The 23,550-nt window shown below is 37.6% G+C and overlaps 1 protein-coding gene across 2 annotated transcripts in view; it reads right to left on the reverse strand.

Moving 5' to 3' along the window:
- Positions 1-18,322, reverse strand: part of gucy2c.L (guanylate cyclase 2C L homeolog) — a 51,602-nt gene extending 33,280 nt beyond the window's left edge. The window contains exons 1-6 of one of the 2 annotated variants that reach the window (NM_001085865.2): positions 17,988-18,207; positions 9,077-9,189; positions 8,922-8,989; positions 5,349-5,561; positions 3,531-3,652; positions 2,925-3,021 (exon numbers count right to left, since the gene is read on the reverse strand). In NM_001085865.2, coding sequence (NP_001079334.1) covers positions 2,925-3,021; positions 3,531-3,652; positions 5,349-5,561; positions 8,922-8,989; positions 9,077-9,189; positions 17,988-18,186 — 812 coding nt within the window. In that variant the 5' untranslated portion in view covers positions 18,187-18,207. Of the gene's footprint in view, positions 1-2,924; positions 3,022-3,530; positions 3,653-5,348; positions 5,562-8,921; positions 8,990-9,076; positions 9,190-17,987 lie in introns of both variants that reach the window. The other variant, XM_041589123.1, reaches the window with a different exon arrangement.
- Between the last annotated feature and the right edge of the window lie 5,228 nt (positions 18,323-23,550).

Genomic DNA, 23,550 nt, shown 5'->3' on the forward strand with positions numbered 1-23,550 from the left:
CACAGAAACTTGGCTGGGGGCAAATGACTGGGAACTGGTGGTCAAGGTGGAAGGCGGAGTGGAGGGTGGTTCAGACGGGTCAAGGACAGCAGAGGTAGAGCAGTAAGATGCTGGACCAGAAGGAGGGTGGCTTTTAGTTTGTCTGCTGCCTTTGAGGTGTTGCTCCCATAGTGCTTTGTGCTTGCCGTTCATGTGCCTTCGCATAGAAGTTGTACCTATGTGGGTGTTGGGCTTCCCAAGACTCAGTTTCTGACTGCACTCACTGCAAATTACAACGCTTTTGTCAGAGGCACACACATTAAAAAAAATCCCACACTGCTGAGCTTTTTGAAGCTGGCAATCTGGCGGTAACAGTAGAAGTTGGCGGCAATGGCGGGTGCGTTGGCCGGCTGACCACAGGTGCCGATACATGTTGTTGCCCTACTGTTCCCTGCGAGCTGTCCTCCCTGCTTCTTCTAAGTCTTATTCTCCTCCTGCCTCTCTGACTCTCCGTCTCTCCATCTGAACTATCCTCCTCTTGCTCTCTTCTACTGGGCACCCACAAAACATCAATCTCCTCATCATCATTCTCCTCAGATGCATCAATTTCTTCTAACAGCTCACAGAAGGAAGCAGCAGCGGGGACCTCCTCATCACTCATTATGTCCATCTATGTTGTGTTGTCTGCCAGAATTATATCTGGTGTAACGTCCTCATCTCCTTCATCTTCTTCTGCCAATAATGGTTGCGCATCACTCAGTTCAAGAAACTCATGTGTAAATAACTCCTCTGACTCCAGTGAAGAAGGGGCGCCGGTGGTGGAGGAAGTGTTACGTGGGGTGCCCATAGCAGAGGAGGATGAGGATGTTGTGGCAAAGTTAGAAACGGTAGAGGATGGGGTGTGCTGTGTAAGCCAGTCAACTACCTCTTCAGCATTTTGGGAGTTCAGGGTAATTGCCTTTGTAAAACTGGGCAATTTCCTAGGGCCACAGGATAGCATAGCAGCACGGCCCCTAGTGCCTCTGCGTGGCGGCCTGCCTTTGCCTGGCATTTTTTTTAAAACAACAACAACAACTCAGGTGGTGTTTCTGGAGACGGTATTATTATTGATATTTAGACAGAATGTGAACAAGCTCACACAGCTAGGTGGCAGTTGTTTGAAGAACACACTGGGCAAACAATGTCTGCAAGGTCAACGTATACACTACAGCAGTGGATACGGAATATATTATTGCTGCTTGAAAAACGTCACTCAGGTGGTGTTTCTGGAGACGGTATTATTATTGATATTTAGACAGAATGTGAACAAGCTCACACAGCTAGGCGGCAGTTGTTTGAAGAACACACTGGGCAAACAACGTCTGCAAGGTCAACGTATACACTACAGCAGTGGATACGGAATATATTATTGCTGCTTGAAAAACGTCACTCAGGTGGTGTTTCTGGAGACGGTATTATTATTGATATTTAGACAGAATGTGAACAAGCTCACACAGCTAGGTGGCAGTTGTTTGAAGAACACACTGGGCAAACAATGCCTGCAAGTGCACTACTATTGGTGCACTACTATGAAGAACAGCAAACAGCACTGGACACGTTAAAGAACAGTAAGATAAGTAAAATAAAAAAAATATATATATATTAAAAAAAAAATTACTCTGGTTGGTGCTGAACTACTAGGAGCAGCACACCAGTCCCACTCCCCAACACAGCTAGACTAATAGCACTGGGCTCTTATAGTAGCAAAGTAAAAAACAAAAAAGAAAATAAAAGCAGTCCTTACACGGACTATTGGGTTATAGGCAGCAGTCAGCAGATGAGAGATCAGCAGCAGGACAGCTGCCCACAGCAGCTACATACAGAGCACTGCAGTAGAAGGTAGATTACTAGCCAGCAAAGCTACCTAACCTAAAATGTCCCTCAAATCCCTGCAGAGTTCTGTCCCTACAATACAGAGCAGTATCAACTGTCCCTCAAATCACTCAACAGCTCTCTCCCTACACTAGCTCTTCCAAGCACACACAGGCAGAATGAAAAAACGCTGCAGGGCTTCAGTTTATATATGGAAGGGGAGTGGTCCAGGGGGTGTGGGGGTGGTCCAGGAGGGAGAGCTTCCTGATTGGCTTCCATGTATCTGCTGGTCTGGGGTGAGAGGTCAAAAATAAGCGCCAGCTAAGGTGAACCCAAATTGGCGAACGTCGCGCGACGTTCGCGAACATTCGGCGGACGCGAACAGTCGATGTTCGTGCGAATTAGTTCGCGGGCGAACAGTCCGCGACATCCCTATTGCAGAGCCCTCCTATTGATTGACTACCCTCATGGATGATGCACCAACATATACATTTACTGCCTGGAGGTAAACTTTTGCACCTTCTGTCTTTGTCTGGTTCTAGAGTAGCTATTGTTTGTTCAAGCCAAACAGGCAAAGCACTCCACAATGTCAATAATAAAGTTAATAGAAGCAGACAGCTTCTCTGTAATCCCAGTAATCTGGCAGAACCTTTATGCTTAAAGGGATTCTGTCATGGAAAAACATGTTTTTTTATAAAACGCATCAGTTAATAATGCTGCTCCAGCAGAACCCTGCATTGAAATCCATTTTATAAAAGAGCAAACAGATTTTTTTTATATTTGATTTTGAAATCTGAGTTGAGACTAGACATGTTGTCAGTTTCCCAGGTGTCCTCAGTCAGGTGACTTGTGCTCTGATAAAGTTCAGTCACTCTTTACTGCTGTACTACAATTGGTAGAGAGGAATAGAAGGGGCAACCAGCAGGCGATGCTTATGGCATCATTGTGGGAAAAAAAACTTTGATCACCTACATTTTCTATTGACAGATCTCAAGTATGTAGATTAGAGAAATATAGGACTAACATTGCACTTCCCTGCCTGCCATTCAATATGTTAGAGGAACATATCTTTAAAAATTTAGCTTAATACTTACTTAAAAATATCGAGCAGAATAAGGACCTTATCTTGAGGTATTGCTACTTTGTTGTGAAGGTTCCAAATGTCATTGGGGGTCCCACACATTAGAATTACTACAAAACAGAAGGCCATTAACATTTTGCAAAAGTTGTAAACATCAAGGAAAGGTTTATTAATCTGCTTTATGTATGGACATGGTCATGCTATGAAATAAACCAAGTAAGGAGGATTGCACACTCAATAAAAGGTTTATTTAAGTCAAAATATCATAATACAGCATGCCCTACCCGATTGGTCGAAACAGGTAGGATATGGTGTCTTATGATACTTTGAATTAAATCAGCTTTTTCTCATCTTTTATTGAGTGTGCAATACTCCTTACTTATTTAGTATAATTTTCTTTGGAGACATTGATGGTAGCCCTCCTGTGGATTTGCACCTCACTATTGATCATTTGGGTGTGTGCCTTCTAACCACATTCAGCTATGCTATCAAATAAATTCTGAATACTTTTCAATGAAATATAGATTGTATTTTACAGTAAGGTCTGTGAGTGCATTGGTTTATTAACTGGACAATTTGCTTTACATACGTGAATTGTGTGATAATGTGTAGCTCATACCATTGCTTTTGTGGTTATTTTCTTGGAGCACCTTCATCAATTCACCTTCTGTCCTTAAGATCTCTTTGAACTTTAAAGCATTATTAAAATAAGACACTCCAGACTCCAAAGCATTAATATACCTATAATGAAAGTTACACAACAATACAACACTATAGTACAATCAATGTTCGTGCATTACTTTATATAAATAACAACAATAACTATTTTCTTGCATCAGTCAGCCATGGGACATGTCCTAACAAGGGAATGATGGAATGGAAATAGAAGAACATTAAAGATGAAATTTGAATGAATGATCAGTTAGGATTTCATTGAATGTTTTTCAAGAATATTCTACATGGGGCACAAGGAGATTAATTGGGATTAGGTGTTATAAGAACAAATTATTTGAATACTTTGTGCAAAGTGCTGCATAAAATATAAGGATATTAGAAGTCACAGAGGAGTTCCAAGACTTATAAAGTCACATGGCCACAGACAAAGTGTTTTTATATTTCTTTACAGAGCATGGAACTACATGGTAGCTTCTAATATCCTTATATTTAAAGTATGAAGTACAGGTATGGGACCTGTTATCCAGAATTCTTGAGACCTGAGGTTTTCCAGATAATGGATGTTTCCATAATTTTGATCTTGATACTTTAAGGGACAGATTTATCAAGGGTCGAATTTCGAAGTAAAAAATACTTCGAAATTCGACCATCGAATTGAAATACTTCAAATTCAAATATCGAATTTGGGTATTCTGCGGTCGAATTAAAAGCGTTCCATGAAACGATTAAATCCTTCGAATCGAACGATTAGAACGATTTTACTTCGACTTCTTTATTTGCACCAAACAAACATTACAGACTATCAAAATGAAACCTGCTAATGCCCTCAGGAATAGGGCAGATCCAAGTTTTTTTTAAAGAGACAGTACTTCGATTATCGAATGGGCTAATATTCAAACTATTTTAAGTAAATTCGAAGTCATGGTATGCTATTCGATGGTCGAAGTATCCAAAAAATCACTTTGAATTTCGAATTTTTTTACTTTGAAAATTCCCTCGAATTCACTTCGACCCTTGATAAATCTGCCCCAAAGTCTACTGAAAAAATCAAATAAATATTAAGGGGCAGATTTATGAAGGGTCAAATTTCGAATTCGTGTTTTTTTAAAAAAAAATCCTATAAACTCCTATGAACTCGAAATTCGAGCAATTGAAATTTATCAAAAAAATAGAATTTTCTAAACTCGGGTGAATAGGATCGACCCAAAAACTCGAATAGAATTTGATTTGAGTTCTCTGAAAAAACTTGTCAGGAAGCCTGAAAACAAATCCAAATTAATCCCAGGACCTCTCCAATTGACTAAAACAGCAATTTGGCAGGTTTTAGGTGGTGAATAGTCGAAATTGAGTTCTTAAAGGGCCAGAGTATGATAAGGCTCGAAAATTGAATTTTTAAAAAAATTTAATCAAATTTTAACAATTCCCTAGTCGAATTTGACAGTTTTGGCCACAAAAAACTCAAATTCTAATTTTCAATTCAACCCTTGATAAATCTGCCCATAAATAAAGTCAATAGGCTGGTTTTGCTTCTAACAGGGAATAATTATATCTTAGTTTGGATTAAGTACAAGGTACAGTTTTATTATTACAGAGAAAAAGGAAATAATTTTTAAAAGTTTGGATTATTAGGATAAAATGGAGTCTTATGTGAGACGGCCTTTCCGTAATTTGGATCTTTATGCATAATGGGTTTCCGCATAATGGATCCCATACCTGTACATTGTTTTTTGAACAGCTATTCAAGTAAATCAGACTAATATACCAGAAGCAGGACTCTGTGTTACCATCCCATTTATAAATATACACAGATTGCCACTTCTTTGGTTTGATAAAGTCTTCATATTGCCAGAACTCTTTAAAAAAATAAGTAATCTTTCTTGCTGGCAATAACATGCGGGCCAGAGATCGGTGGTAGTCACAGGACAGCCCAAAGCTTCCAGCTGAGATTAGGGGGACACCAAAGGTATTCTTTAACCTGAAAAAGAAAAGAAAAAAGCACAAGACTTCCAAATAACTCATCGCTCTGCAGGAAGAATGCAAAATGTTCCCAACAGTACAGCCATTATACCAAATGCATTGCAATGGTTTAAGTAGCGGGTTCTAAGTTTAATTTTAGTGGCACAATAAAGAAAAGCTCTAACCAGTCAATAAATGTCAACTTGTGCTTTAGTGTCTCACCAAACCTCCAGACAGTGTATATTGCCATTAATACACAAAATTCCACCGAGCAGAGGAAAATGTAAAAGTGAATTTTTATTATTCTTGTTATAAACATTACATGCTCATAAACAACGAGCAAAAAAAATTGCCAATATCAAAGTCAACATTTCAAAATGTTTAAATAATAAATATTATATTGAGCAAAACTGTCCTCCTTAATTGTATTTGGCCTGTTATTTTAGTCTTTGTGTGGAGGTGATGGACAATGTTTTAAAGGACAAGGAAAGTCTAAAATAGAATAAGGCTAGAAATGCTGTATTTTATATACTAAACATAAGCATGAACTTAATGCACCGCAAGCCTAATCAAACAAATGATTTATGCTTTCAAAGTTGGCTACAGGGGGGTCACCATCTTGTAACTTTGGTAAACATCAGTGTGGTCTGAGCTGCTTAGGGATCGTCATAAACAAAGCTGATTGAGTTCTGCATGGCTGTGAAGTAAGGCGGGGGCTCCCCCTGCTGTTCATAAGTATGATTGTTTCCCTGCTCAGCAGTTAGGGACCATCTGACAATTCCTATCCACAGCAGTAAATGAAGGGAGAATTTCACTGCATACAGTCAGGTTTCTTATAAAAACGGTAAACATTTTTTAATTAAAGTATATTGGAGATAGGTTTCTTTTTCATTTCCATGAAATGAGATATTATTTTTTGCCTTTCCTTGTCCTTTAAGCAAGAGCCTTATAAGATTATGGGATTTTTTTCCACTTCTAAGAAAGTGGCAGGGTGACACAAAATGAGGTCATTTTACGGTCCTTTTCGATCCCTGTGCATGGGCATCTTATGTTTTTAAGATAGGCTTTTAAATTACATTTCTCTCTTGGCCTCTGTAGAATTTTGTTTACTTAAAGGATAAGTAGACCTTTAAAATAAATGAATGTTAAACTGATGATGGGGTTATTCTAAGATATTTTGCAATGTATATTCATTATTTATTTTGTTTTTAATTGCCAAGATATTAGATACATGTTTTGTTAATATGAATGAATTTTGTTATAACAGCACCGCGTGCTGGTCAGTTTCCCATCAGTCTGACCAGCAAGTAGTCAAGGAAGTTGTCAGGAGAAAGAAAGAGGCTGCTCTGATGTTCTTCTGCTTAGGAAAGGTGTGAGAAATGTTTCTAATTGTTTTCCTAAGTAGAAGTACATCAAAGCAGCCTCTTTCTTTCTCCTGACAAATTCCTTGACTACTTGATGGTCAGACTGGTGGGAAAATGACCAGCACGCGGCACTGTTGTAACAAAATCATTCATATTAACAGTACATGTATGCCTTAATATCTAGGAATAAAAACAATATAAATAATGAATGTACATTACAACATTTTTTAGAACAGCAGCCTCATACGTTTTACATTCACTTATTTTAAAGGTTTACTTATCCTTTAACCAACTGAACCACAAAAAGGCAAAGTATATTTTTACAAACAAGTCCATAATTTTAATAGTAGTCAGTTTGCTTACTTATGGAAACAAACTATGCACAAGAAATGATAGTTTCATTGGTGGACTGGGGAGACAGAAGATAGGATTAGTACAGGGAAAGATGAAAAGAAATACCCAGTCTTTGGCAGAAGGAATGTGACTTCTACTACTGAATCATGGTTTGTTCCATCAAGAATGTAAGATAGTTTTCTTAGACATTTAGATGAAGGTTAGGGGGTTATTTAATAAACTCCGAATGCAAAAATCACAAAAAAATTTGTGATTTTTTTAATATAAAATCTTACTTTTAAAAAATCTGAATTTTTCGGAATTTATTAAACCTGAGGATAGAAAACTCTAAATCAGAAAAACTGGCATCTCAGACCTGTTGAGGTTGCATATAAGTCAATGTGAAAAGTCCCAATGATTTTTTGATGTGCGCGGGGTTTCATGCAATACCCCGAAGTTTTCTGAGTTTTTAGGCAAAAAACATCAGAAAAATGAGTTTTCGGGTGAAAAATTCGAAAAATTTTGAAAATTGGATGAAGAATCAAAAAAAATTGTGAAAATCAGATTTTTCACAATTTTTTCCTGTAACCACAATTTTTGGGAAAGTGTATTAATAAATAAGCCAAAAAAACCCGTGCGGATTTTGGTCAGAGTTTTTTTAGAAAATATTGAGATAAATTCGGACTTTGATAAATAACCCCCTAAATGTATGTCTACGACGAAGGTTCTCCGTGATACAGGTCATGGCTCTTGAAGACGTTCTCAAACGACTTTCTCAATTCAGAATGACTTGTACAAAGTTATTTCTGGAGTTAAATACCCTGGAATCTTGCTTCAATCAGCATAATCCTTTTTAGTATACCTAGCATGGGTTCAGAGACAAGGTGTTGATTGTATTAGCATGATTCAAGCTATGAGGTGTTATTAAACCGTCCAGGGAGAGGTGCCAAACAAGATTGTATGTGGCAGACAATTGATGATTATCTATTCTCCAGAAAGTTCTTTGTACAAGTCCTTCTGAATTGAGAAAGCTAGTCTGATAACTAGTAAAATGTCTTCAAGAGCAAAAACTATATAAAGCAAGTCCAGTTGATTTGACTTATTACTATAGTTAAAAAATGATATTTGTAATTGTTTGAGAATTTTTTTAAAGAACTAGATTAATCAATCAAATTATTTGGGGGCACATTTACTAAGGGTCGAATTTCGAAGTGCTAAAAAATTCGATAGCCAAAGGTTTTTTTTGTTTGACTTTAGCTGTTTTCAATCGAATTAAAATCGTTTGATCGATCGTAGAAATCGTTTAATCGATCGATCGATCGAACCATTTAAAAAAAAAAAAAAAACTTCTAAAAACTTAGCCAAATATTGGCTATAAGTTCTAGGAGGTCCCCATAGGCTAACATAGCAATTTGGCAGGTTTAAGGCGTAGAATTCTACGTTTTTTAAAGAGACAGTAGTTCGATTTTCGAATGGTCGAATATTCAAAGTTTTTTCAATTCAAATCGAAGTACCCAAAAATTACTTTGAAATTCGAAGTTTTTGAATTCGAAAATTCACTTCGAACTCACTTCGACCCTTAGTAAATGTGTCTCTTGGTGACATAAACCATTTTGAACCATCATGGTGGCAAATATCTCTTCAATTCCATTTACCGGTATTTCATAATTCGTTATACTCACGAAAGCATTTGGTAAGTGGCATAAGTACATGTTGGACCAAGGATAACACAGCCCAGTCTTCTTGTATGCTGAGGAAAAAAAGGTGAATGTGAATTGTTCATACTGAATGTTCTTCTGGAAACCAATATCCCCGTAAGCTGATAAGAAAAACTTACACGAAGATTCTTCAGCTTCTCCACACCTTCACAGCCACTGGATACACATCCAGGAGTTGCATACAAGTCAGTATTAAATGTTTGAAAATCAGCATTGATAGTCACCTTAATACCTATAATATATTATAAATAACGACAAGATGAATTAAAAGAGAAACTATTTACAAGTTGTGTTTGTGAAATGGAAATTGAATGATAGGTGCTCTGAAACAGTCAAATCAGACTCAGTTGACTAAAACTGAAACTGCAAATATAAAAATTACATGTAAATAAATTAAAAAATACATGAAACCAATTTTTTTTAAATTTAACCCAACAAAATATCTCAAGAGAATAAAACAATAACCAAAAAGAATCAACAACTTAAAAAATAAGTAAACCTTTTTTACTACAGGTATGGGACCTATTATCCAGAATGCCTGTAGTTTTCCAGATAAGGGTTTTTTCTGTAATTTGGATCTCCATACTTTAAGTTTGATAAAAAATTATTTGAACAATAAATAAACCTAATAGAATTGTTTTTTGCTTCCAATAAGGATTAATTATATCTTAGTTCGGATCAAGTACAAGTACTGTTTTATTATTACAGAGGAAAAGGAAATTGTTTTTAAAAATTAGAACTATTTGATTAAAATGGTCTTTCTGTATTTTGGAGCTTTCTGGATATCAGATCCCATACCTATATCTCTATAATTATTTTAAACAGCTTCCATAATAACATAACTTTCTCCCTGCATTCAGATTTATTTCGCTTCTCTAGTACAGTCAGTTCAACTGCAGCTCTTTTAGATACTTCCTTGTCTAGCGGGAAGCTCTGCCCCCTATGCTTTCTGAGCACTTCTTCTCTCTCCGACTATGAAGACCACAAAAGAAAGGTATCTTATTCTGGGGGCTGTTTAGAGTAATTTTAGGAGATTTTAAGATAAAAGGCTTACTTATCCTATAAACAGCAATGCCAGTAAGCAATGGGCTACTAAATAACAAGAGTGGTGGATCAAAAATGTTTGAAATTAATGCCAGTCTTTGTATTATAGAAATAAATCAGAAAAACATAAAATGTATTCTCGGCTAATGCTAAAAGAGGAAAAGAAAGTATTAACTAAACTTAAATGGCAAACTAGGCCCTGATTGTTATCATCTTAACAGGAGTTTTAAAGGAGCAGGAAAGCTACAGAAGCAGTATATTGCCAATAGATTAGCCACAATAGTGCAAGCTATAACACTATATTTATTATGCAGAATGCTTTATACCATACTTGAGTAAACAGCTCTAGAAGCTCTCTCTGTTTGTTTAGGATAGCAGCTGCCATATTAGCTTGTTGTGACATCACTTCCTGCCTGAGTCTCTCCCATAGCTATGGGCTCAAATTACACCAGGGAGGGGAGGAGGGAAAAGGGAGGAGGAGAGAGGAGCAAACTGAGCATGCTCAAGCCATGTCCTAGCGTTTTATGTTGAAAACAGGAAGTCTCATACAGAAGCCCATGTGTACACAATAGAAGGAAAGAAATTTTGAGTTTCTTTTGACAGAGGACTGTGAGCAGCATTACTTTGAGGGTTTACTGATGTATTTATATAGCCCTTTCTGATAAAGCGTACTTAATTTTAGCCTTTTCTTCTCCTTTAACTATAACCCCCATTCTTATATTAATAGATTTTAATGTATTAGTATTCATCTACATTGCCTCTTTTAAAGGTGTCCTACTATCCAAGCTGCAAAAGGAGTATGTTTTAATTTGGGTTTACAAGAATATCCTTTTAGAATTGAACAACTAAAAAATATTTTAGTAAAACATTTTATTTGTCTCCAAATAAAGGGCCTGTATGAAAGCAAAAGAGCTGGACTGACCTACTGGAGTAGCAGAGGACCTCCTGTGCACCCAGACCCTGGTGGCCCCCAATGGACATTTCTCCTTAAACCCTTCTTATTTGTACCATAGCACAATATACAATATATAACATGTAGCACCATCTACATCTAACTTGTATGAGAGTGGGCTCCTTGTTTCAGGTTCTCTGGTGGTCCCTCGAAGGCAGGCCCAGTTTGAAACCAAATTTCATACAGAGTTGCCATCTGTCTGCTTTTTAATCGGAGAGTCCAGTTTTTATAGGAACTGTTCGGTTCAAAACTTCCTGTCTGGGGTTTCAGTGGTTTAAAATGGGGCACACTGCTCCCTGAAAATTCAGTCAATCCCTGCATGGCACACAGGCTTGGACTGGCAATCTGTGGATTCTGGCAAATGCCAGAGGGGCTGCAAATTGCCATAGCTGTTTGTGCCTCTGTGTACGTGAAATGCCAGGGCATATTTTGACTCCCAGTCCAAACCTAATGCCTGGCCATTGGTCTGCATCATCGACTCTGACCCCAACCCTGACATCACCAAGCTTACCCCCTGTTTGGATCGTTTCTAGGTAAAAGATGGCGACCTTCATTTGATACAGTAGTCCATATGAGCCAGTTCTATTTCATACCGCATTAGGGTAAGGACACACAGGCAGATTCGGGGAGATTAGTCACCCCAGCCACTAATTAGTTTTCCGAAGCCGCCCAAAGTTTTCTCGTGAGGCAACTTCGGGCGACTTCGAAAAAAAAGTGCCGCGAGTGCCATCGCGCTGGCGATTTTTCATTATATTTTTCATTACACGGGCAGATTCGGGGAGATTAGCCGCTCCAGTGACAAATCTCCTTTTCTTCCCAAAGTTTCCTCGTGATGCAGCTTCGGGCGACTTCGAAAAATGAAGTCTGGGAAGATTGTCACCCTGAAGAAGAGGAGATTTGTCGCCAGGGCGACTAATCTCCCCGAATCTGCCCATGTGTCTTTACCCTTAAACACCATCACATTTCCTATGCCTCCACTATTGAGTAATTGATATGTAGCATGATTTAGAGGTTTAAGAAACATCTCAATAGTGTAACAATTTTGTTTCTTACCAGATAACAGGAAAAAAATTATAGTCTTTGACCAAATTTCAAATCCATACTATTTTTACTTATTTGGCTTAGAAGCTAGAATTCATTAGATTAGTTAGATAATGTATATGAGAGATATCATATGCAGATTCTACTATATTATTCTCTGGTTTTCTAGTAGTCCTGCCTGAGTTACTTAACTGTTCTTTATTTATTTAGAATATCAGAGTGTTCTAAATCTAATGCCGATTTAGACAGAACTGTGTATATTACTGTAGCTAGAACCAGACATATTCATAGATACAGTATTTGCATGATGTTTGCAAGAAAACACAAGTAACTCCATTTACTGTATTGTTTTAAAGGGGCAGCACACTCCCCAGTCTACCTTCAGTTCAATGAATAGGGCTCTGCTGAACATAATTAATGGAGAAGTAAAGTAAAAAGTTTAAAAAAAAAAGTAAAAAGTTTGGATTTTGCCCATGTGAAGTTCCCCCACTGTATTATGATCTACCAAGTATTTGGACTAAGAAAGTTATTTTTCTCAGATGTACGAGGAACCTTTAACATTTGTGGTTAAACACACTGCAGCTGTGTGGAGCTACAGGAGTAGTTAGTGGAGAAATACAGAATACATTTTTTATCACATGCTAAAAAATCACTACTTGTCTGGTAGTACATTGTATTATTATATTACAGTGACATCTGCTGGTGATTTTTTGAATTGCATCTTATTAATAATAACTTATTATTGTAATGTTAACCGCATAATCGAATATATTTTCTTTCTAAATGAGAAATATTAGTCTGATGCCTGAGAAGGCTGTATAACCTCCTTCTGGAAGTTATTCATGTATATTATTCTATAGTTAAGTAGAATCTTATGTCTATCACTCTGTTTTGAGTCTGCAACTTCTCAGGTCTGATCAGGGCCAGAAAAAGAATTGTAAACAAATTTACAAAGTATACCGCACTTTCAATGAAAAACCCTTTCGTTTTGTTTCTATGACCTGTGAGTGTGGTATACATACTTTGTTGATTTATATATTTAGAATATACATTTCTCTTTTTAGCTGGTTAAAAGAAGCAGTGATGGACCTCCATACCCCATCCAGATAATCTACAGGATTACTAGACAGTTGGAGATTACATTCTTATCTGAAAGGAGTTAAGTTATAAGAAACATAAACTATTATCAAATATAATATTAGAATGCATGAGAAACATTCAACGGATTCTAAACCCCAATATATGAGCTGATATAAACTTCTTTATTCCTCTGTGGAATTTTACAATTTACATTTATTTTCTGTTTTAAAAGTGTACCATAACATTAACTCTCAGTATGGTGCAATGGTATCTGGAGTCAATTTGTAATTGATCTTAATCTTTTATTATTTGTGTGTTTTTTTTAAATGTTTTAGCTTCTTGTTCAGCAGCTCTCCAGTTTGGAATTTCTTTCAGCAGCTATCTCTTTGCTAGGATCCAAATTACCCTTGCAACCAGAATGAGAAACGAGAAAATGGCATATGAATAGTAGAGAACCTGAACAGAAAGAGGAGTGATAAAACGTAGCAATAAAATTGTAGCCTTACAGAGCAATAGTATTTGGCTGCCAGCGTCAGTGACTCCAATGTGAATTTTGGAAAGAGGAAGAAGAAAAAGTATAAAAAAGAAAAAAAGAAGAAAAAAGTTTTTTGAAGAATTGGCCATTCTCAAACATGCTAAAAGTTAACTTAACTTAAAGACTTTTGCAGTTTAAGACAGTTTTATACTTCTCAGCAGGGCTGGTTCAACAGATCTTTTTGAAGGTCCAGAGTATCAATGACTGTAACTGGCTATGCACTTCATTCAGTGAAAGGAAAACTATACCCCTCACACAATGTAGGCTTCTATAAAAATATATTGCATAAAACAGCTCATATATAAAACCCTGCTTCATTTAAAGAAACCCTTTTCATAATGATATACTTTTTTAGTAGTATGTGCCATTGGGTAATCATAAATAGAAAACTGCCATTTAAAAAAAAAATAAGGGCCGTCCCTTGGGATCGTAGGATTCACAGTGCACACAAACAACCATTCATGTTAGGTCACATGAGCCAATTAACTGACAGAGTTCTGTCTTTTACTCCCATACTTCTTCCTGTTACAGTTAGAGCTGCAGTATTTCTGGTCAGGTGATCTCTGAGGCAGCACAGAGACCATCACAAAATGGTGGCTCAAGGGAGAGGCCAGAGGAATCAGCCACCCTCCAGATATAGATTCGATTTCCAGGCTCCCTCCATGAATCATTGGTTGTGCCAAGGTATAGCAAAGCATGTCCCCAATGCTTAGTAGATAACAGGCAGGTCACTGTGGTTGGAGACAGGTGACAGTTATACATATCACTCCACTTCAATCAGAATGAGCTGCTGTGCCAGAGAAAAGAAGGGTATTTGCACTGAGCTGTGTGTACTGAACTATGGATAAACTACTGGTTCATTCCTAACAGTGGCCTGTACCCAAGAAAGCATGGCAGTCCATAGCCATAAAACATGCAACACCCCACATTCAAATTATTTTGTCAGATTCAGTATCATGTTATAATACACAAAAGCCATGAATATCCTGTAAATTATATCCTTATAAACGGTGAGTTCTGATGTCATCAGTTATAAACGGTGAGTTCTGATGTCATTTCTATCACATGACTCACTGAAATTTGTATATTATAATAAATAAAGTACCCCCTGTTGCAAAATATGACGTTATTAGAAGTTACCTCGGAGTTCCATGACCTGTATAAAAATACTCGGCCTTTGGCCTCATACTTTTATATGGTCATAAAACTCCTCTGTAACTTATAATACCCTTATATTTTACAAGAAGGGGTATTTTATTCACTATATAATTTATTTTTATAGTTATAACCTACTTTCTTTTTAAAGCCAATTTTTATGGCACTATTTTTTTTGTTTTTTTTCTTCCTCCTTTTCCTAATTATTTTACCTTTTATTAACTTAAATGGATTGTTCTTCTGAACACATTTTTCATTTCAGTGGTTTTCAGATTGTTCACCAAACATAAAGAGTCTTTTCAGTCTTTTTGCTTTCCAGTTTGTATCATTTGCCATTTTTCCAGTGTTGATTAAAGTTTAACGTCCCTGTCTCTGATGTTTCAGTCTGGCAGCTCAGTAATCCAGGCGCAGATTCTGAACTGTTACAATTTGCTGCATTAGTTGCTACATTTCTCAGAAGCATCTGTGGGAATAATATAACAGCTGCCTTTAATGAAACTCAAGGATTCTGTGGCAGGGCCAAAGATAAGAAATGTATCAACTAATGTATCAATTTAGAACAGTTTTTAGAGTCAGTGACCCCCCACCCCCAGCTGCTTTAGAAGGTGAAAATTTTGATTTACACTTCAATATTAGATAAACGGTCACAAATAGAAAGTATTTGCAAAAAATCTTTATTTCTGGTGATTTATCTGAAAACAACTTAATCAAAAAATAGTTGAAAGGTGAACAAGCCCTTTAGGAGTATGTCCATTCCTCTACACATTATGCTGGTCTCATGTAAGACTCCACTTTTGCTTCCTTTCCACATTCTCCCTCTCACAATCCTGCTCTCAACTTCCTCTTTTCTACCATTTCTGTTTGTCACCCCTTCCCGTCTTGTTATTTTAATTTCACCAACCTTATACTTTGCCTAAACACTTCCCCTTTCTACTTCTCACTCTCCTCCTATGTTTTCCTCTCCTCCACTGCTCCCTGGTCTCTTTCCAACCCCCTTCCCTGTTTGTTTCACATATTAGGCCTGTCCCCGTTGTTTTTCCTTGCTGGGGTTCCCTGAGGAGTGAGCACCCTGTGATCACTTGGTGCACAAGTTATTTTTGCCACCTGAAATGTTTTTTTTTTTTTTAAAGAACATGCATTATATATGGATAGGGGTGCCACGTTTTCTGGCCGGCCTTCCTATATATTTATCTTTTTTCCCTATTAGTAATATTGGGATCTGCCATCATTTTTACCGGCTATATATATAGATATATATATATATATATATATATATATATATATACTGTATCTATATATATATCTATATATATAGTTTCGGAAAGAACCAACAACATAGGGTTATTTATAATAGTGAAAGGAATATATTTGGTAAGGCATGCATGCATCTTAACCGTGCAACTGGGTGATGTTCCGAAGCGGAGTGCCGCCCATTCTATGAACTATATATATATATATATATATAGATAGATAGATATATATATATATATATATATATATATATATATATATATATATAGATTCTATAGTCTATCCTCCAATGAGATTAAAGGATAAATGAGGTTATGTAATAAAAGGTACTAAGTTTTTCCAGAAGCAGTGACCCATAGTAATCAATCAGGTATCATTTACTGGTCACTTTAACTATGTAACCTGTTTAAAAACACACATCTTATTGGTTGCTTTATTGGTGCCTTTTATTACATAACCTTTTATTACATATGGGAGAAGGGATCTCAATTCTCTAAAGGCAGAGTTTTCTTTAATTAGGGAAAGCTGTAGTGAAACCTGCTGAGACGTTACTGTGGACAGAAGACTGGGGAAAACATCATCATGGAAACTGCAGGCCTGTAGAAAAGCATTGGGTGGCCTCTGGGGGGACTATATATATATATATAAAAAAAAAAGATGAAATGTTGGCCACGGGGCATATTTATAATACAATGTAAAATAATTTCTTCCACCCTTAAAAACTGTAAAAAGTAATGTAAAATAAATGTCATATATATGTATATTGTTATAATCCATTACAAAAGCGCTAAATAAAAATCATGAACAATAAACGAATCCCCTCCCCCTCAAAAAAGGCTGCGTCGGTTTCATTAATTCAACTGTTTCATTAAGAACCAAGGATTGATGGTGCTTGCAGTTCCTTGCACTACATGGTCCTTATGCCAAGTATTCAACAACAAGTCTTCCCAACACAATTGGGGTAATTTAGCAACACTGGAAAAATTTGCCCATGGGCAGTATCCCATGGCAACCAATCAAAATTGTTGCATTCACTGTTTTACCTCCAGATAGCTGAAAAAGCCAGTCACTCATAACTATGTAACCTGTTTAAAAACACACATCTTATTGGTTGATTTATTGGTGCCTTTTATTAAATAACCTTTTATTACATATGGGAGAAGGGATCTCAATTCTCTAAAGGCAGAGTTTTCTTTAATTAGGGAAAGCTGTAGTGAAACCTGCTGAGACGTTACTGTGGACAGAAGACTGGGGAAAACATCATCATGGAAACTGCAGGTCTGCCCATATGCTGCCCATGAGCAAAAAAAACGCCATGTGGTGCCCAGCCTTTCAGGATTCATATATGCCAAATGTGCCAGTAGCAGAACAGCCATATTAAAAAAATGAATTCATGAAAAGGTAATCTTAATACATTTTAGTTAGATATGTTTTATAAAACATAGGTGTGACCCAATAAAGCACATCTCCTACGCTTTATATACAGATACACAGTAATATACAGAACCATTTTACTGTTGCCTAAACAATCATAGCTGTTATGTCTGTGTGTGTGTGTGTGTATGTATGTACGGATACTGAAGATACGTACAGGAGAGCTTCATTTAATGCAGAATATTCTACCTGAAACTGCCTACAGTGTCATGTCATGCCATAAAAGTCACTGTTTCCTGAAAAATGTACATCTTTATTATACACATGCAATAAATTAGCCTAACACACAGGAGACCTTCGTCATCACACACTTCAATGTCTCCATTTAAACAGCTCACGTGACAAAATACTGCAATTATTATATGTCAGAGCTACCATGTACTGTTGGGGAATAATAATAAATATGCCCTAGCAGGGCATCCCATGTTCAACCAGTGACCCACATTTTCCTCCACTGAATTACATGCTGGTGAGGTTTTTCTAATTCTTATACCAATAATAAATATGATTCGGATGAAATGAAATGAAAAAGCCATACCCTCTCGCTCCAGATCCTTGGTCACAACATGCATGCCAATAGATACCGCTTCTTGAACTGCTTTTATATTCCATTCTGTCATTGAGTCATTCAGCATAATGACATTCATAGTTAAACTGCCACTCATGCAGTTTGCTTCTAGAAGGTCTGTCAGCCACAGTATTATCTGTAAGCAAAGCCATGTGTGTTCCTTCCTCATGTCTCCTCTAACTTAGTTCTTCTGCATGGCATTAGTGGAGAGAGACAGCACAGATGCTCAAAGACAACTAAGGAAAACAGGAACTGATCCTGCCACAATGATTTTATGTTCCTCCCTACTACTACCTCTTCTTGCTAATCTGGTCAACTATTAACCGCCCTACACAAATGAAAGATTACTTCTGTTTCTAGCTGGGCATTGGGGAAGAGAAAGGTCAGAGTTGTGTAAGTTGTCACAATTGTATACAACTTGCAATAAAAATGTTTTTTTGTTAAAATGTCACAATGCAATCTTCAATATGTAGGAAGAACAAGTAGATGTTTAAAAACTAGAATACATCCGGAAAGGTATCAGTGTAGTGTATCAGCGCATTTTAAAATAAAACCGGACCCGTCATTATTGACATTTATTGGAATAGGGCAAAAATATCCACAATGGTGTGGGAATAATATGATACAGCTGATATCCAGAGAGAAAACATTCTGGATTCATAAATTTAAAACGCTCATACCGAATGGTTTAGGTATTGAAATTGATTTGCAATGTTTTTTTAACTGATATGAACTAAAAGATATAACATTTAGGGGGTTATTTATCAAGCTCCAAATATCCGAACCTCGAATAATTCATTGTTTTCGGAGCAAAAAAAAAATACAAATTTTTTCGAGATTTATTAAAGTCTGATGGTCTAAAAACTCCTAATCCGCAACCCAGCATCTAAAAGCTCTCGTGGTCCTGTATAAGTCAATGGGGAAGGTTCCAGTGTCTGCGCTGATGTCCGTACTGATATCCGATAATTTCGGGGTTTCGGCAGAAAAAACTCCAAAAAAATCGTAGTTTTTGCAGAAAACTCCGAACAATTCAGAGTTTTCGGGGAAAGCTCCGAAGTTTGCCCGACCCTATTTTTTTAGGCTTTTTTTAAGGTCCATTCGGGAATTCGGAGTTGCTCTAAGTTTGATATTAGAAATACTGAGATAAATTCGGACCTTGATAAATAACCCCCTTAATCTTTTAAATTGATGAATTCATTTTTTTAAATAAAAAATGCCCTTTTCAATTAATCATGTTTTAAATTGATATGTATACTCAATTGTGTAATTTATACTACTAATTACTCTATAATTTATGCTAATTTATTTGTAATGACCCACTACTGGTTAAAAGAGGCCAAGCTGTAGTGTGTGTATCGCCCCTGAGGAAGTATACATATATATGAAACGCGTTGGGCTATTCATTTATTATTAATAAAATTCTACTATTTATCGAAACAAGGAGCCCCCCTTGCATAATATCCGTTACCGATCTGCTAATTTACTCATAGGAAACTATTAAGTAAAAGTTTTGCAAAGTTTGGAGAAACACAGAGATTGACTGCAGAAGAAACCGGATATACCACAAGGTTATCATCCACACGTAAAGCGAGACCGGACCGGTATCCATCTCCCTGCGATTGAGAAACCAACGTCAGAAATACCGCTTCAGAAAGACCGGCTGGAAAGAGCAACCGATAAACTTCTAGATATGTGTGTTACTGCTTCCATTCTGTAAGTATAACTTGTATCTGGGCCACCGGAGGGAGGTCCCCACAGTATTTCATGATTGCAGCTTTTCACTGGCAGGTCAATCCATCAATCCAGAACCGAAGCGAGATACAATCCTAAATGAGGTCTTATCTTTCCTACCAAATAGGAGTAGGTTTACCCAAAAACTACAGCTATTTAATTAAGGGGATAATACACTATTGGCATGTTTCTTTTTTCCAGGAAACGACTAAGTCTTAGAAGCGCGCTCTATCTTTATTTGATATTATTGCACATCTTTCTCAGGCTTGGAAGCTCACACAAATGAATGAAGAAAAGTACTGTTTAAATAGGCGGCCTGATTAAACCTCGCTGAAATCAGAGTTTCACTCGCTGGACTAGAGATGTACAATAACCTAGCGAAGAAACTGAGGATATAGGTTTTTTGGAGTAAAACTCATCACCATGGAAACAGTGAAACGTTGCATTAAATATGCAGAAGACTGTCTGCTGGCAAGGATCATTAACAGGCTTTCCTTGTTCTTTAAATGCTGTCTTTTTTTATTGTTTCTCATAGGAATTATTAACCTTTTTTATGTATACCAATTCTACAGGCGGGTAATATGTTTTGCCAACTGATGATTATTGATCTTCTCCCTACATCTTCATTTCTCCATCTTCCATCTCAGACTTTCCTTTCCTTCCCCATATTCTTCTTAATTGCTATGTAAGAAGAAAACTATACAGTTTTTGTTTAAAAATGCTATAAAACATACATTTAAAAAAATGTTGTCTTCTTCCTTAACTCTGCTAAGCCAAATAGAATGATCCATAGTGCTTAGTGCATTTCTACATAGAGAAAAGTACCTTAGAATATGCAGTTTTTAATATACAGGTATGGGATCTGTAATCCGGAAACCCGTTATCCAGAAAGCTGAATTATGGAAAGGCAGTCTCCCATAGACTCCATTTATCCAAATCACCATCATCATCATTAAAAATAATTTCTTTTTTCTCTGTAATAATAAAACAGTAGCTTGTACTTGATCCAAAATAAGATATAATTAATCCTTATTGGAGGCAAAACCAGCCTATTGGATTTATTTAATGTTTACATGATATTTTAGTAGATAAATTAAGGAAAGATCCCTTATTTGGAAAACCCCAGGTCCCGAGCATTCTGGATAACTGATTTTTTTTTCTTTTGAAGCCTGAGCAAGTGCTTTCATATAGGGATGCACTGAATCCACTATTTTGGATTCGGTCGAATCCCCGAATCCTTCGCGAAAGATTCGGCCGAATACTGAACTGAATCCTAATTTGCATATTGTTTTGTTACAAAAAGTCCCGCATTTTCGCTCTCGCCACTAATTTGCATATGCAAATTAGGATTCCGTTCGGCCAGGCAGAAGGATTTGGTCAAATCCAAATCCTGCTGAAAAAGGCCGAATCCTGGCCAAACCCAACCAGAATCCTGGATTCAGTGCATCCCTACTTCAAAACAATCCACCCAGTGCAAAAAGTGCAGACACAAAAGTGCAAGCGTGCATAAGGGTGCTTTGGACTTTTGGAAATAGTCTCAAAAACTCAGAGGCACCGGCCAAAAAGCACAGCGTGTCTTGAAGTCTTCAGGTCTTGAAGGCTAGGGCAGACCCCTTTATCCCTGACCCCCCCCCCGGTATGAAGCACAGGCAAGGGGCAAGGGTCTTCAAACCCCCCTTCGTCAAAGGGGCCCCTTTATCCAAATCCCTTTCGGCCTAATGGCTTGTCCAAGTCTTTGTGCCCATCCAGGGCCAGGTTCATGGGGAGAAGGAGCCACATGGCCACACATCTCCCCCTAGATCAGTGTTGCCCCAGAGGACTGCAGTGCAAAGTGCTGATGAACAAGAGGAAAAATAAGGTGAGCCATGGCTGGGTTGAAAGAGCAGTGCCAGCACTAAAATGCATGAGACTTAAAGTGTGCAAGTGGCGTGATTGACCATGGTGCTCCTACCACTTTGATCATGTCAGGCATCCCAGATGTGCAAAGCCTGGGGCGCATAAAAGCTCAGGCTCCATATCATCCGGCCTTTGGCCAGAGTATCAAGTATTTATCTGCGTCTCAGAAGAGCCTCCCACCCCCTCATGATAAGAACAGATACTACACTTGATCTTGGCCAACAGCACCTGTATATGCCCCTAAGGGTAAGGGCACACAGCAGATTCAGGGAAATTAGTCACCCCGGCGACAAATCGCCTCTTCTTCAGGGCAATAGTCTCCCCGAAATGCCTTCCCGCTGGCTATAATGAAAAAACGCCAGCTTGATAGCACTCACTGTGCTTCGTTTTCCAAAGTCACTTGAAGATTCCTTGTGAGGCAACTTCAGGTGACTACGGAAAACGTATCGCCGCGAGTGCCATCCCGCTGTCGATTTTTCATTATAACCGGCGGGAAGGTAGGGGAAGGCAGTTCGGGGAGATTGTCATCGGGGTGACTAATCTTTTTTTTTTTTTTTTTTATCTGTGTTTATATTAGGGATTCAGCTGAATACAGAATCCTCAACAAAAGAATGGGTCAAATATTGAATAAAATCCAAACCCTTATCTGCATATTTAAATCTGAGAAATATAAAAATAAAAAATCTTTCATCTGAGAACAAAAAACTGGCACTTTCTTGGTTTTCACACAGTATGTGTCCTTTAATGATCCAGCACAGGGGATCTGAGGAAGGAGGCTTAAATAGCACAAATCCAACGAAAACAGCAGCGCTCTTTATTATTGAAAAAAGTGAAAAACTTTCCTCAAAATGCCTTGATGGCTTGACAAAGGGCCTGCGTAGCCCGAAACGTTGCCTAAGGCAACGTTTCCTACGGCATTTTAGTGCTGATTACTGAAGATATATTGTACCTCAACAACTGGCAGTCTCACATGCCAGAAAACTCCACCTGCCTCAATGCATGTTGCCAAGGGATAATGGCCTAGAGATGTTTTTCATGGGTTCATTTAGGGCCCTCGAGTTCCAACAAAACTAAACCTCAATGCTACAGCTTATCATTAAATTCTTGACAACTCTGTGTTTCATACATTCTGGTAATAGTTTGGGGAAGGTCATTTCCTATTTCAGCATGAAAATGTCTTGTTCACAAAGCGTGATTTATACTGAATTGGCTTGCAGAATGCAGTGAGCCAGGCCTGATTGCTCCAGTATCAATACAAAACCTCACTAATACTCGTGCCTGAATCAAAGCAAATTCCAAAAATATCGTTCCAATACCTAGAGCAAAGCTGTTGTATGTCTAATTCAGCATCTCCTCCAACCTACTAGTCATCTTTAATTATAGCTGTACAATTGTTTTCTTTAGCGCAGCCCCTTAAAAAAACTTTAGCCAAGAGTAAAATCAGGCCAGTTTTTTAAAAGCCCACCTTCCTAAAACAATATCCAAGTCATATATTAATCTCCCTAAATTTACACTACTTGCTTAAAGTAACATGTGGCATGAGCACCCAGGAAGAACTTGCCTTCCGCTTTTTACCTCATTTTGTGAATAATTCTAGAGGATTTCCAACCCTTCCTTTAAAGGAGAAGGAAAGGTTAAAACTAAGTAAGCCTTATCAGAAAGGTCCACCTAAATATACCAGTAAACCCTCAAAGTAATGCTACTCTGAGTCCTCTGTCAAAAGAAACACTGCAATTCTTTCCTCCTATTGTGTACTCATGGGCTTCTTTATCTGCTTTCAGCTTAAACCTCCTTGCCCTGGGCGTGAGCATGCTCAGTTTGCTCCACTTCCTTCCCCTCCCCTCCCTGCTGTAATCTGAGCCCAGAGGTATAAGTGACCAGGGAGAGACTCAGGCAGGAAGTGATG

Source organism: Xenopus laevis, chromosome 4L (genome assembly GCF_017654675.1).
Source record: "Xenopus laevis strain J_2021 chromosome 4L, Xenopus_laevis_v10.1, whole genome shotgun sequence".
NCBI classification, from domain to species: Eukaryota; Metazoa; Chordata; class Amphibia; order Anura; family Pipidae; genus Xenopus; species Xenopus laevis.